The sequence below is a fragment of the Onychostruthus taczanowskii genome, unplaced genomic scaffold, assembly GCF_017590055.1.
Source record: "Onychostruthus taczanowskii isolate IOZ18803 unplaced genomic scaffold, ASM1759005v1 scaffold23, whole genome shotgun sequence".
Classification (NCBI taxonomy): domain Eukaryota; kingdom Metazoa; phylum Chordata; class Aves; order Passeriformes; family Passeridae; genus Onychostruthus; species Onychostruthus taczanowskii.
In genome coordinates, this window is record NW_024499573.1 from 433,464 (window position 1) to 449,838 (window position 16,375).

General features: G+C 35.6%; 1 protein-coding gene across 2 annotated transcripts in view; it reads left to right on the forward strand.

Moving 5' to 3' along the window:
• Positions 1-16,375, forward strand: part of CACNA2D1 (calcium voltage-gated channel auxiliary subunit alpha2delta 1) — a 362,809-nt gene that overhangs the window by 310,806 nt on the left and 35,628 nt on the right. The window contains exons 16-21 of one of the 2 annotated variants that reach the window (XM_041405297.1): positions 2,861-2,929; positions 4,477-4,551; positions 5,724-5,798; positions 8,968-9,024; positions 12,870-12,941; positions 14,021-14,092. In XM_041405297.1, the coding sequence (XP_041261231.1) occupies positions 2,861-2,929; positions 4,477-4,551; positions 5,724-5,798; positions 8,968-9,024; positions 12,870-12,941; positions 14,021-14,092 (420 nt within the window). The remainder of the gene's footprint in view (positions 1-2,860; positions 2,930-4,476; positions 4,552-5,723; positions 5,799-8,967; positions 9,025-12,869; positions 12,942-14,020; positions 14,093-16,375) is intronic. The other variant, XM_041405298.1, reaches the window with a different exon arrangement.

Below are 16,375 nucleotides of genomic sequence, written 5' to 3' on the forward strand. Positions count from 1 at the left end.
ATTGCTTGCTCAAGGTAATGATTTCTTTAGCCTTTAATTAGACAGTGTAAATAATGGGGATATAAACAAAAAGAGATATGAAAAGCTTTCTTACTGCTGAATTTATCACTTTGTTCTTGTAAAACACACTTGCTCAGGAAACTACAGGAGGAAAAGTATTGTTAGCAGAAATCTAATCTCTTTCTCTGAATAAGCTACTTCTGAACAACAGGGCAAAAATTACTGCAAAGTGGTCATTTGGACTCACGTATTTATCCAAGCTCACACAGTCCTCTAACGTCATGTCAAAATGCACATCTTCCTGTCAGTCAGCATTTCTGAAAATTTTTGTTTTATCAACATATAATTTATACTGTCAATACAACTGAGCATGACAGAGGAACTAGTTTTTCGTCGAAATTTCAGCATGCAGAAGTTCCTTAACCACGTTTTGTTTGTTATTTTTGAGGTACTTACTGGAAACATAAAGGATGTGATGACAGAAGTTCTTACGCTCTGTACATATCCTGTGTTAAAGCCAAAGATAAGTTTGTAACTAGGAATAGAGATCTGTTTAGTCAAGTAAAATAAGTGACACCTGCAGGCATCTCTTGTGTTACTTTATATACTCAGTGGGTTAATTCATCAAGGTTTTCTGCCTTCATGTGTTACATATGTGTGTTTGTGAGTATATGATTATATATACATATATTTGTCTATGTACATACACACACATATATACACATAATTATATGTAAATAAAGTAGGACAACACAAGGTAAAATACTGAGGTAAAGCCTCAGATTTGTGGACTTTTTCATCACAGTTGAGATCATAAAGGCATAGGTGTATCTAACCCCCTCTGAAGCCTTTTATTGATTCTTGGTTGTACAAGGGAGTGTGTCTAAGTTGTCACAGTTGTTTGTTATCTTGAATTCCCTAAAATAATTCCCTCATGTAGGGTTTACAGTTCTCTTGCTTCTGGCTTAAAGGACTCATTCCTATAATTTGGTTCTCACTATCCAGTGGCTGTTTTTTTGGCTAAGACTGAAGTAATGCAAAATGTATTACATGAGGCCACATTACTGCATAAATTCAGGTTATAAAAATCTGAAGAGGAACTTTCATTTCAGTCTGGCTTTCAAGACTGTCTTTAATAATTTGATGTATCTGTAGCAATTCACACCTCTTTCATAGCCCCATTCCTTCAGATTCTATTTTTGTGTTGCTCTGGGTTCATTTTCAAGATATTCCCAGAATTTTCAGATACTTTTGGGTTTAACAGTTAGGCAAAATTTATTCGTAATTGTTATGTTCTCTAGCTTTACCTTCCTTTTTTCTTTGTGTTATCCTCCATACATCCCCTTCCTGTTTCATTATGTATCTTTTCAATGTTTCTTCTAAATAATGGCTTCTCTACTGATTCATCCCCATTTCTCTTAATTTTCTACAAAATTCACTTCACTTTGCTTGTAACTTTACCAACTCTGACCTCATCACCTTTCATTTGATACAAAAATGTGAGTTTATGAAGGATGGTTTAAAATTCAAAAAGGTGCTACTAGACTGAGAAAATAGAGAACAGATTACACCATAGTGGATTCATATAGTGTTCTAGTTTTTTGTTTTGTTTTGTTTTCCCTCCAAATGAAACAAAGGAAGAAAAGGGATATGACTCCTCAATAAACTTGATATAAGGAGAGTGAGCATAAATGACGGGGAAAAGTTTGAAATTAAACCTAAACAAACACATTAAAAAAAGGTAGAAATCCCCCTATGGACAGTCTGGAATAGAAAACAAAACTTTCCTGGCTATCTGAACATATGGTGTTCTGGATCCTATTTTCAGTATGATTTGTGAAGGTTACTAAAGGAAAAACAGATTTCGTATATTTTCCCAAATAAATGCAAATTCCTTGCCTCAGTTTCCTCAGTACCAGAGCAGACTTTGATTTTGCCAAGCCCGTGATAGATGTTATTGCACACCACTCAAAAGTAGTGATGGTAGAAAAAGTATTTTCTATCTGTTGTATTTTTCTATTGTTCTTTTCACATATAACACTGTATGTGTTATGTACCTGTTCTGGTCTAACCTCAGCCATCAGCCAAGTCCAATGCAGCTCCTCACTCACTCCCCCACTGGTGGGACTGGAGAGACAATCAAAGGGAAAATTTGTGGGTTGAGACAAAGTTTAATAGGAAAACAAAAGCTGTTCACACAAACAAAGCAAAACAGAGAATTAATTCACTGCTTCCATGGGCAGGCAAGAATTCAGCCATCTTCAGGAGAGGAGGGCCCCATCACACTAGAGGTGACTTGGGAACACAAACACCATCACTCCAAATTGAAATTTACTATTTCTAAGCTTAATTTTCCTTTCCTTTCCTTTCCTTTCCTTTCCTTTCCTTTCCTTTCCTTTCCTTTCCTTTCCTTTCCTTCCTCTCCTCTCCTCTCCTCTCCACTCCTCTCCTCCCCTCCCCTGCCCTCCTCTCCCTTCCTTTCCCTTTCTTTTCTTTTCCTCTCTATTATCCATAGTTTTACACATAGTGGATACTGTATCTGCAAATATGTTTTCATAACATTTAGGTTCTTTGAAACTTTTTATCCTAAGTTGTTGACCATCATCTATCTTTAAAAAATAATATGCTGATCCCACTAATATGTGGACAAAAAAAAATCATAATTTAAACTTTCTATTCATCATGTCAGCGAAGTATTATTATTTAATTCTTTTACAAAATTGAAAGTAATTGTTTTTTACAAAAACTGAAAGTAATTGCTTAGCTACACACATTCTTCTATTGTTCTAATATATTAAGGCTTAACATTTGCTTTTTAACTAAAAAGTCTTTTTCTCACTTCTTTACTGGTTATTTTTAGGAGCTGGGCCTTGTGATTACAGGAACTCTGCCTGTCTTCAATCTAACAAGGGAACAAAATGGGAAAATTGTAAGCTTTTTGTTCAAAGAAAAAAAAAAAACCAGCAGTTATAGAAATTAAATTTAATGTTAAATGCCTTGAAGTATGTGTATTTCCATAGGGTATTTTTTAGTGTAATTGTCTTGTACATTAGAAACAAAGGGGTAATATTTGCTTACCTGATAACCTCCTGGGAACAGAAAATGCAGTGTTCTTTTACCCTTTTTGTTATTCTGAGTTTCAGGGTATGTCATTCCACTATCTATCCCTGTGCCTTAGTGCAGTGGGAGTGCATTAAGTGCTCAATAGATGGGAAGTAGATAATGATGGGAAGTAAATAATGATATTATTTAGACCTTTCTAAGAAATAATGCCCAGATAAATTTCTAGCAAATCTCTGAGGCTATGACATTTCGTTGTAAAAGGCAGTGATGTAGAAAATATAAATCAGTATATAATTAGTAACAATAATGGAAAAGAGCACTATATTTAGATTAAATTCTAAGTGTTGAATAAATAAAACTTATCCCTACTACTCTGACATGGAATCTGTGTCCTCTTCACAAAGAAAAAAACAGACCTGGAATATGCTTGAACAATGTGTGGTAAAATATTGTATTTTTGATGTACTCCATTCAGGTCAAAATATATAGAAATTTAGTCAAAATATTATTTGATTCAGTTTCTCAGCTATTGCATAGAAGGAATCAATGAGGGTTTGATCAGTGCCATTTCTTTACTTTACTTTCAGAATAGTTCTCATAGTTTCCTTTTTTAAAAAAAAGCAATAAACCAAAAAATGTTCCTTAATCTTATCTACAAGACAATGCCTGGAATTTTCCAAGTCTTGTTCAAAGTGACAGACTACTGATTATCAAAGGATGTCTTTCTGAGAAGCTAAACAGACGTGATCTGGTACACAGGAGCAACAAGAGAACTCAAATCTGCTCAATTTGTATCTCTACCTGAATATATTTATAGGCTGCAAGATACTCCTCCAGCAAATTTTACAAATTTATTAGTACGGAGAAGGGATTCAGGTCACATTATGTAAATTATTGCCCTCCTTTTCTGTAGTAGGAAAACAAATTATATGCAAAATAATTGTAGTGCCTGAGTCCCCGATTTCAAATGCTGATGATTCTTTTACTCACTGGGGTTTTTTATTATGTTGGAATATTTTTCATTCATTGTTATACTGTAGCCCAAAGAGTTCATTGTTTTGTGGTTTCACTTTCAGCTGCCTAAGCGTGAAAAGTGCTCAGTGCTGGTGCTGATAGTTTAGTATCTGTATACCTGGCACTATTATTGCATCATTTTTGCTTTATTCATCTGGGAAAGTATTCATCTTCAGAAATAATTTTCATACTCTATGCTATTCTAAATTTATTAAATTTTCTTTTGAATCCCTTTTACATAATTTAAAATATTCAGAATAGACACACAACTAATTAGGCAACTTCTCAAATAGATCTGTCAAAAAAGAGATAAAGGCAAAAATACAAATTTACTGACTGTTGCAGTTATTTTCCATTGTAAATATGTCACATACATACTAAATTTTGGAATTTTACCAGAATCAACTGATTCTTGGAGTAATGGGGGTCGATGTCTCTTTGGAGGACATTAAAAAACTGACACCCCGATTTACGGTAAGCTGCTTGCATTGGTGGTTTCTCCTTTGTTTAATGTGTGATTTCTATGCATGCTCTTTCATAAGTCATACTGCAGTGACTGGATTTGAGTCAAAAGTCAGCTTTTACACTGGGGACATATTACAAGTAATTATCTTCCTGTATCTTAAGGCACTGCTCTTTAGTTAAGTGTTTGATTCTTAATGTAGAGTACACAATCATTTCAGCCGATAATTTTTGCCATTTATGTAGACCCTCTCTTTACAGAAGATTTCTTTAATATAGATGTCTGTGTGTACCCTACTCTACCTGACTGATTTATTTACGTAGACATCTAGCTGTGGAATTTCTATGAAAATAACTAGTGCTGTGTAAAACAAAAGCTGAGGAAGAAAAGGAACATCACAAGTTTGACTGAAGGCAGATGCAAAATCCTACATTTCGAATGGAATAATCCCACACCACAGCTCAGGCTGGGATAGGCTGCCTCAAAAGGCAAGAAAGGAGTCGTGGTGGAGGACGCACAGCACATAAGTTAGCAGTGTGCTCTGGCAGTAAAAACCAGCTGTGCAGTAAACATCTGCATCAGTATACTGTCCAAATTTGATCTCCTCAGTATAATAAATACTCTGAGGCCCAATGCAGAGCCACTAAGTTGGCGGAGGGTCTGCAGTACCTGGTTCACAGGAAAAACCTGAGAGAGATGCATTTGGGCAGAAGAAGGAGCCTAAGGGTTAGCTAATGGGAATTCTGGAGAAAATGGACCTTAACACTGCCTCAAATAGAGGCTGCCAGCATAGGTGTGGCAATGGAAATCCCAGCTGAAATTAAGGAAGAAGGAGAGCAAGTTGCCCAGAGAGACTGTGGACTTGCCACTGGAGGTATTCAAAGAATTGAAACCTAGTCCAACTGTGAGGCTGGACTTTATTTTTTAAGTTGGACTTTATTGCTTTCAGTGAGAGGTTGTACCAGCTGACCTTCAGAGGTTTCATCAGCCTAAATCATTCTCCAAGTTTATGATCCTAAAAGAGTAAATATTAAGAAATTGTCTTGTCTGTGTTGGTAATCTTATACTTCATGATGCCTGAGGCATGTGTTTTCCACAATGTGAGCATTTCTTGAAAACCATTAGTTACTCTTTCTTCATTACTTAAAACCATATAATGCTAAACTTCATTTCTTTCTTTCAGCTTTGTCCAAATGGATACTATTTTGCAATTGATCCTAATGGGTATGTGCTACTCCATCCAAATCTCCAGCCAAAGGTATGAAACACCTTCTAATTTACTTCTCTATAAAAAGGAGATCTTGTCAGAATAAAATCAGATGGTACCAGACAGCAATAGTGAAAAATCTCAGTTTTGTGGGTGTTAGGAAAATCTGTGGTGCATATATGGCTTCATCCAAATCCACCAGCTTTGGCTTGTATTGAATTTGTTTATTAATAAAATAAAAAATGTATATTTTAAATACATATTTATACATGTGAAGTGTTTTAATATATGTATTAATATGAAAACAGTGGTAGCTGTAATATCATTGTGAAAACAGTATAATCATTGTGAAGAATCTTGAAGCAAACTGAGAAGTTTTCGTGCACTTTTTTTGGTGATACTTTCTCATTTAAAAGATTTAAATGTTCATACTTGCAAAACCAAAGAAATCATAGGAAAGAAGAATGTATTTTACTTGAATTGTTGTATTTATTTATTTGCTTATTTTTTGTTTACCAGAGCTGAAACCTGATCTCAGAGTTGGGATGGATTTAGCTGAGCAGCCCTCCCCAGAACACTAGGTTTTTAGTAGTTTAACTTGACAAAGGTCTTTCATGTTTAAACATTATACTTTTTTTCTAAATACGATTAGGACACAACTTTCATCAAATTTCAGGAAAATAGAAACCAAATATTTCAGTTTGGCTCTTTATCCATTAGCTGTAGTCCTTACCTTGTGGAGAATCCTACATTGTCTTTATCTTCTTAAATAACTTTCCTCCCTGACATTGATGAGAAATTTCAACATGAATGGATAATTTTTTTTTCTGAAATCAGAACTTTGATCTTGGTTTTCATGAAAGGTTTCTCCATGTGAAACCATCTTCTGTTTAGTGGACTTCTTGAAAATTCTCATATTTTAATTACATCTTTTGAGTGAACTTTGTCTCTTGAATTTTGAAGGTTATGTTATATAAGTGACAACGTTAAAATAACTTTTTTAATTGTCAAAGACAGAAGAAAAAATTAAGAATTCATCTACATATTTTAGTGATTCATTTCATTCTTAATCTGAGAGAAGTCAGCTTTGTGAATATTTGAATTAATTTCCTGGTGAAGTAATTAATACATTTGAAATCTTTTGCCAAGTGTGTATCACAAGAAAGAAAAAAGTGCTTCTGAAGAAGAGAAAGAATAACTTGACTGTAACTATTAATGAGATATCCCTTTTGATTTATTTTAAAAGACACTTCAAAAATATAAAGGAAAACCATGGAAAAGAAGGTTTTTATGCAGTCTTCATAATATGGGCAGGACTTCAGTTTCTGGATATTTGCATTTGATTTTGATGTCTTAAAAAGTGGAAGTTTTGATTTGATGACTTTTCGTGATGAATTCTTCAGAAGCAAATAGCTGCATCATCACTGACCCAATCTTTTCTTAATTAGAGGTTATTAGTAATTAGGTGATGGCGATTGGCCTATTTATCTTTCCCTTATATGCAAATTAAACTCTTTTCATTCACAGGAGTAATGTAAAAAGAAGCAATGGAATGGTCTTGTTTTAGACCTTATCTTGTAAGAAACTGATGGATATGGACTCTGTTCATCTCAGATGTGCTGTTATTTTTCACTGTTGGCTCACAACATTGAAGAATAAAAACCTCTATTTAAAACTCAGCTCATCCCAACTAAATCTAGGCAAACTGAGATGGATTATTAGGATACTAATTGTCATGGTTTCTTTTTGCCTCATGACAACTACACTGTCATGTAGTTTTCCTCTTAAAAGGATATAGAAGTACAGAGATGCTTTCTCTTAATGCTCAACACTTTGATTTAGAGTATGTTTAAAGCAGGATGTTTTATAAATAATAATTGTTATGTTGCAGAACAATGTCTAAATGTAACATTAAGCATTTGAATTATTATTGTTATTGTTGTTATTAACAGTTACACAGACTAGACTTTTCCACTCCCAGTTTGTGTGGGGTGGTGCATGCTATTCAGAGTGATACAAGAACTACAGTTTAAAACTAAGGTACTCGACAAAGACAGATATATTTAGAATTCATGGACCTTCTTTAACATGTCATATTAATTTTAGTTGAACCTCCCAATAGCTGTTAACTTATTAACAAAAAACATCTTAACCCTCTTTGGCAGCAATTTTTCAATAGTTGTAAAATAAAACATGACTACATCTTTGCCTTTAAAGAGGTGAGGGTTTCTTACACTTCCAATGCTTCCTTCTTTTGAATGTCTTCTGCTTTCCTTCTGAAAATCTATTTCCTCAAATCTCAACTGGTTCAACACACTTAATATTATGAGAAATTGTCTTGAAGTTTGTAAAGTTGTTTGCACAGCTGAGAAAAGTCAACAAACAACAAATTCAAAAGCATATTAAAATAATTTAAAACTTTCCCATCATGTTCTTATTTGCTGAAATATATGAAAATTATGCCAAAGCATAACGAGAATTTTTTTAATATCCATCTTAATATCATTTTAAACAGCTTAAACCTTTTTTATGTTTGTGTAACTAGCTACTTATTTTATAGTGCTTAATTTTATGTTTTATTGCAAATTTTCTTCGTGTGTCTGCATATATGGATATATTTTTCCCACTGTTATGGGAGAGAACAGGTGGATGCACCACCAAACTCACTGAAGTGAGTCCATTAAGCATGTATTAACAAGCTTAATCTTAATTACATTTTTAAAACAGTAAATAATTCTATTTCTCAATATATTCTAAAGATTAGAATCCTTCTCTTCATTTTTATTATGGTTCTGATCAAAACCCATTTAATGACAGTCCTAAAACTCCATATGCCTTCAGTGAGGTCCAATATTCTGTCTTACTGTTTAGGGTTATTTACAAAACTTAAGAGGAGCTCGATTTTAGGATGAAATATAAAAGCAAACAAAAAGTGAGCTATTCTCATTCTATATGTTATTCTGTCAGAGTATGTGGAAGGGAGAGCTCTCTGTTAATTTTATTCACATTAACATATGTTTGATTTTTCTTTCCCTATCCTAAAACTGTGTATAATTCTGGCAGAGAGCTCAGAACTCATGATCAGGGTGAGGGGTGGTCTCTGCTTGCAGTAGTAAACGTGCACTGGGCAGCACAGATGTTGAGGAAACACTTCCATTCTATAAGTAGGCTGTTAACTAATAGTGCAGAAATATAAATTACTGCTTTTTTATTACTTCAGCAAATTGGTGTGGGCATACCCAAAGTTAAATTGAGAAAAAGGAGACCCAATGTACAGGTAACTTTGGATGGAGGTGATTAGTGCATTAGAATGCATAGACCTGGAAATATAATTAGAAAGCTTCTGCCCTGCTTACTAGGAAAAATCTAACTAGAGAACTGTTCATTGTGACAAACAGCTTCCAAAGCATGAAGCTTGCATCCTTTCCTGTTTAAATAATAGAAAACATGCTATTGGCTGTAGTGAAGGACATTCCATTAAATTATGATGCTTTACTAATAGGTGCTAATTAGAGTCGTGCTGTAAAAATTCTCCTTCAGATGTTGAAATTAATTTGAAGACTGGAAATAAAAAGAGACTACTTGTGCTGGCTTTGCTTGCATAAACCCAAAGTCAAGAGAAGATCAGAAGAAAATTCTGTGACTTTGTTACAAAGTTTTATTGTGCAGTGTATGCTGCATAAAATTACAGACTATGAGTTGTTCAGGTTTTTTTTTTCCTGGGGAAGTCAGAGTAGAGAATATGTTTTATCTGCTATTTACATGGAATTTGCTCAGTTTAGCAGACCCAACTGCAAAGAATTAACTGCCATTAACCTGAACAGTGTATCTAGTCATGTTTATGTAATGCAATTCCTGAGAAGAAAACACTTAATGAAAACTTAAAAATCACTAAAGGAAAATATTAACTATGTAACTAGAAAAATAGTAAACTGAATATCAAGTTTGATTCCTTACATATATGGGAATCTGTAATGCAAAACTCGTGGCCTGCATAGCAGCACCAGTAAAACATGGTGTAAAATCCTGATCCAAGCCACTGATTTCACCACGTGTTGTGTGGCTGTGTTTATAACACATGTAGAAAGCCACCTCAGGGCTGGAATTTCTGTTTGTGCACTGGAGAAATCAGCACTGAATAAAAAAAAAAATCTTGGTTTTCTTAGCACACCTGGCTCCTCAGCTTGCCATGGTGTGGTCTGGCTGCTGCTGGGTTTGCCCGGCAGTGCACGGCAAAAGCTCTTGGCTCCCATCCACTCCAGATGCTCCTGAATTTACCTCTATGGCTCAGGATTTTGCTGACTTCTTCCATCACTTCTTTTAAAAGCCTTTGCCTTTATTAGTACTGCAGGTATGAGTAAGAACCAGGCTCCTGAAACACAGCAAAGAAAGTCATACATAGAATTTGTGAGAATTGACCTCCCAAAACACACAACATTTTAGTTAACTTTTTTTTTTTTTTATGTTGCTGCACCAGTTCTTTCTTTCTTTGTTTCCTTCATGAGTTGTCATTGAAATTATAGATCCTTGCCTTTATTTGTCCTGCTGAAAATGGATTGCAATTCTTTTGTTTGCATGCTTCATTGCTAGTGATTTACTTCTGTTCTGTTTTGTTAAGTTGTGCTGCTGAATGTGGTGGTGGTGTGCTTTTTCCAGTCATGTTACACGCATGACTGGATAAAGAGAAGAAGAAACTGAACTGTAAGTTTGTTTCTTCAAGGCTTGAAATAAACCCCAGTAAATGGCAACCTTGGAAATAAAAATTATGGAGCCCAAATACTGGTAAAAACATTCTTGAGGGAAAGAGACATTAAGAGGAATTAGTCTTCCCTTTTAAAGTAGCAGTGTAGCAATTTTCTGTTCCAGCTTTTAGTGGTTGTCTTAGTGCCTCAGGCGCATCTAAGAATGTGTTTATACATGGTTAGGTTTTTTACCTATTAAAAGTGATTAATAAGTATCATCTAAGAAATGTGAAGTGATATAATATAAATCTTAAAAAGGAGACTAATTAATGCTTACTTGAATTTTCATATAATTAAAGTTTGCTATTTTGTCTTTGGGACTCCTTGACTATGACTAGCCCAGGTTATCATTTGAAATAAGTATTGACCTTGATTTGATGTGATGGCTTTATTTTTTTCTTCCTTATTTTTTTTTTTTTTTTTTACCATGTATATCCTTCTTTGTTCCTTTTTGTGTTGGAATGGAATGTGAACTTCATAAATGCCTCCTCTGCCATGCCAATGCCTTCATGCATGCTGTTTGGGTTTGACCATGCTATTCATTATCCATTGCATGTAAGATATATAAATTTTTATTTATTTTTACATTTTAACCTTTTGTTACTTATTTTGAGAGTGTGGATTTGTTGGGAGGGAAAAGCAACTGCATAGCAATAATTGAATAATTTTGAATTAGGGAGCATATATTAATGCCATTATATTGAAGTTGCTAGTTTTATTAATCATATGCAAATAGAAATGCAGGCATTTTCTTGAAGTTTCCAGTAAATATTTTAAGGAAATACCCAGAATCTTTGTCTGCAATCTTTTCAGTACATATTCTCCTCCTGAGAATAAATGTATTGTTTTTTCTCTTAGCAGACAGTAAGTCTTCTTAAGAACAAGAATGATTCTGTATAGCCAGAGACATGTAAATTTTATCCTCAAGAAAAGGAAGAAATAATCTTTTTTCTTCTGGAACTATTCTATATTACAATCTTGAAAATAAGGGCTACTGTTAAGCTCTTAGTACTCCAGACTGTTACATGAAGGCATCTTTTACCCCTTGTTCAAGATACTACTGTCTTCTAGTACATACATGTATTGTGATGAAACATGCTTGCATTCCTTGGTAGAACAGTCACATGTACATTTGGCTTTGCCAGAGACTGCTAAGATATGAGGAATATAATTGTAATTTTGAAGGAAGGGACTTTAGTCTAACCTTAGTCTACATGTCAGTATAGGAGAATTGCTGAAGTCCCTTAATTTTTTTTTTCTTTTTTCATTTTCTACTCTGCACTGTAGATTTAAATGGTTAAGTAATATATCCCCATGCTCCTAGTTATAAAGAAATACACTTCCTTTTAGGGGGTGCATTAAATAACTATTGGGTGATGAGGATGGATGATTTTTACACCACACACAATATACAGTCAATGGGGCTTAGGCAACATTGCCAGAAAAAAAGTTGGACTCCCAAGAACTCATATGGAAGATGGCTCTGGCCAAGTAAATGCAGACTGCATCTCAGAAAGGAGCAGAGGCTGGAGAGTGGTCCAGTTTAGTTTAGCAGTGCTACAGTGGTTTTCAGCACTCCTGTGGGGCCAAGGTTTTTACAGATGTAGGTCACCAAAGTTCTCTGTGCTCCATACTTGAGGGTTGATATCATCAATGTTCCTTATGTCTGGAAGCTTGGGTTTCAGTATTTCTGTGCTACAGGTTTCCATCTTCTAAACTGAGATAACAGTGCTGATAAAAGCAAAAGAAATGCTTTTGAAACTCCAAGGTGTTCAGGGAAGTCCTGCAATGCTGACAATAAAAGTGGAGTTTATTTTTTATAAACCCCAAGTAATTGGCTGTAATTGCTGCCTCTTTGAATCTTGAACTATAGTCTATTCCCACCTCACATCATCAAGTCTGTCTTGTCTGCTCTTGGTAAAATTGCAAAGAGTACATTTGCCCAGCTTACTGGTTGGATGGAAAACTCTCCCAGATTTCTCTCTCCTTTCTTGGAGGCAGGATATCAAGTGAGAGATTCATATCCCCTGCTTCCCCTGCTTCCTCTGCTTCCTGTGCTTCCTCCCAAAGCAGTACAGTCTGTGACGTACCAGGAGAAGGGGAAGGAGGAGCAGCATTTCAGCATGAGCGCCATACATGACAGGCTGTGGACAGACACTGTCAATTAATATTAATTTGGTTTTCACTTATCCAATTAACCTCTCTATTCAACAAAATAAAATTAATGAGAAAGGGCCACTAGTAATGCTACAAGAGATTAAAATAGATGGGTTAGTAAACCCACTAATGTAGGCTAATTTGAAATGAAGGGATTAGAGTGGTTTGTAATACTAAAGTACTCTGTTTTTATTATTTGGTCATTTAATGTCTTCTGCTTCAGAATCCTAAATCCCAGGAACCTGTTACGCTGGATTTTCTAGATGCTGAATTGGAAAATGATATTAAAGTTGAGGTGAGATTACCTGGTTTTTTAGCACCAGTTGCTGCTCGTATTTCACCATGTCGTAACTGCAAAGCAATGAATGTTCTAGATTTTGAATGAATATCTATTTCAATATAAATCTAAATTCTAAATTTGTTAAGATGATGACTTTATATGGAGATGAATTTATATTTAGATAAATGAAATCCCCCAGCATTATTTATAGGCCAGGGCAATGAATTATATTCCTCTTACTTTGAAAAACACCATGATTGCTACTTAAATTCTTCTTCATGAAGTAACGATTCCTGGGAAGGAAAACTAGAAATTTTTTTCAAAACTAACACTTTTTAATAGAATATTTACTTGAAATACTTAAAAGTATTTCCCTATTAACGCAATATTGTTTTTGTAACAAGTAAGAGAACTGAGAAACAAAGTTAAATGTAGACAGCAAATTAATTCCTCTGTATATTTTTCAGTTACTGATTTTGTAATATATTCAGAAATGATAACATTTTAAGATAATCAGTTAGTTTTCTGAAATCAAATGAAAGGCTTTTAAACATTTTACATTTTTAACATATTTTTCACTGAAATAGTTCTTTTATACTGACAGTAATCAGCCTGCCTTGGTATCTGTTTAATTTTGCCTGAAGTTTCTTTGAAATGGCTGCTTCAGAGGGTAGTTGCTCTTGAGCTGGTACAGAAGTGTTTCTGTGAATCAGTGCTCATGCCTGAATCACACAGATGTGCTGGCAGGCACAAGAAATGCTGGGCAAAACTTCTTTTCATGCACACAGAATTCGTTCTCTCTCTGTCAGTGCCCAACAACAAGGACTTTTATGGCATGGTCTAGCAATTGAAAGTATATCAGAATTGTTGCTTCTTAAGTCTGATGGAGTATATATTTGGATAAAACAACTTCTAATTGGAAAAATCTGAAAATTGTAAACAAAACTTATTTTTTAAGGGTTGTGACTTCCATTTGCATTAGCATTTTCTATGTTTTTAAGAAATGTTGTGATCACTTGAATGATTATTCATGCTACATGCAACACCTACACTTTTTTATTATTTCGCTTTTTCCTTTTCTTGCTTGCCAATAGATTCGGAAAAAAATGATAGATGGAGAAAGTGGAGAAAAAACATTTGAAACACTGGTCAAGTCCCAAGATGAGGTAAGATAGGAACCCAAAGAGTTACATTTACAGGAATAAAGCAAACCAGAAAAATAATGTGAAATGGTGAAATGCTGCAATATTCATTTTGTAATGACAATTTGTACCATTTTTTCCCTCCAGATATGCTAGTTTTACTGGCTTATAGTAAAAAAAAAAAAAAAAAAAATTATGTACTTAGGAAAAAAAGAATTGTTTTGTTTCTTGGTTTCTTTGGTGCATCATTAATCAGGCAGTTGTTGATGAGGTCTTACACTCTGTTCAACAGGAAATGGACCCAGCCTACTTGTGTGCATGAATTCCAAAACAAAGTGCTTAATTTGCTTGCAGAGTTGTGTGAGGATGGGTTTGGTAGTTTATATTGTGGTTGAATGGGAAAAAAGTTGTGAGAAAAAATAATAAAGTAATATTTTTATGCCATAAATGAAGACTCTTTGGGATAAGCAAATTCATCTTACAGTTATATCATGTACTTTCTGAACAGCTTGTTGAGTTCTTTATTATCTTGTCCAAAATACTTATGCCTGAAAAATATTGCTACTGTTTTCTCTAATAAGCAGACATGTTTCCTAGCAATGGGAAATACTCAAATTTTGTATGGGTCATTACAGGGGTGCTCCATTTCATGGGGACCTCAGTGAGAAGGAATCATGACTGGTGTGCTGAAGGAGCAGTTCTGACCACAGTATGCCCCACGGTTACAGTTCCACAACAGCTTTTTGAAACTTTTGCTCTGACCATAAGTCAGTTTGAAGATATCTAATTTGATGACTTAGCAGTCTACTGCACAACCCATAGATATAAACTCACTATAATAATACTTAGAAGAATTTCTTGCAGTTAATTCATACTGACTTTCCCCTCTTCCCTTATTCTTCTAGAGACCTGTATCAGCAGTGCCCTTGCCTCCTTTACTATTTCGTGCTTTCTCACAGTAAAATGCTAAAACGAAGCTTTACAACACTGCTTTACAATCTCTGGGTAAATCCTGCTGTGTAAAAAAATGGTGGTGTTTTCCTGAATGGTTCCAGTGTTGGACCATGTTGCACAAATAGGTGTTTTCTGAGGCAGAGAGACTAAGTCCCAGTGGATGCCAGTTGCATCCCCTCGCCTGTGTCAGGAGCCCATGCTGTTTAGGATGCCACCAGTCTGTTCCCTCAAGGGAAACTGGGTCGTTCCTGAGCCACTGTCAGAGAGTCTAAAGTCCTGCTGGCATCTGAGATGAGGATAAACTGCTGCTGAAGGAAGAGACTCCATGCTGGGACATTTTCAGATTTGTGTTGTTTTGTTTAAGGAGTGCCTTTCCAGACCTATGGGTGAAAAAGGCTCTGTGTTGGTGGTTAGAAGAGGAAGGGTTAGAATGTCATAAAAATACAACGTGATTAGCATTGTACAAGAAATTGCACTAATGGCAAACATTTTGAAGAGATTTCGGGTTGTTTGTCCATTTCTCAGACTCTGTTCTACAAAAGGCCTGAAACAGTTGGTCCTGCAACTCTTTGCCCAAAGAAAGAGGGAGGGAAGTATTGCAAACGCTGAAGTCAGTCACAGTATCTGTGCAGGAGGGAGGATGCAACATCCCTGGGTGCATGAGAATGTGCTGCTTACACACGGCCCAGACCACAATCTGTGTTGGAATAAAATATCCCAGCCTTTGATCCCAGATGTCTCAATGCCAATGAAATTAATTATCCTCACCTTCCCTTTCACCATGGCCCAAGATTTCTTCCTCTACCCAGACCTCTCTGAGAGAAGAAAGGGCAGCCAGAGCTGGCTGGCTGATGACTGCTTCCAGCCATTGCAGCTCCCAGCTTTAGGCTGCTAGAACCAGAAAAAAGCTGCTTAAAACCACGGGCCACGCATGAGCCATGCATCACTTAGCACTTGATAGCTTCATATATTTTCTTATAAAATGGGCTGATGTGGTCGGTTGCTCTGAACTGACAGTCGCCGTCTTCGGGCTTAAAATTTATGTTCTTTTTGTTTTGCTTTTTGGTTTAAGTTTGCATCGCTTTCCTTTTGTGTTGCAGCTGGCCCCAGCAGTGTCTTGGGAGATGACTTCATACTACAGCATAGAGACTGGACTTGTAGCAAATGTGGGTGGGGTGCTCTGGAGTCTCCCAAGGCCTCAGGGGCTTTCCAAGTAACAGAGAAGATGCCATAGGAACAAAAGCATTGCCACATTTGGCAGCAGGGGTGGGCAGTAGTGAAAACTGAAGGGTCACAAAAGCTGCAATAACATGTGTGAGTTCCTTGGCAGCGATCAGCTGGGGATGGGATGGG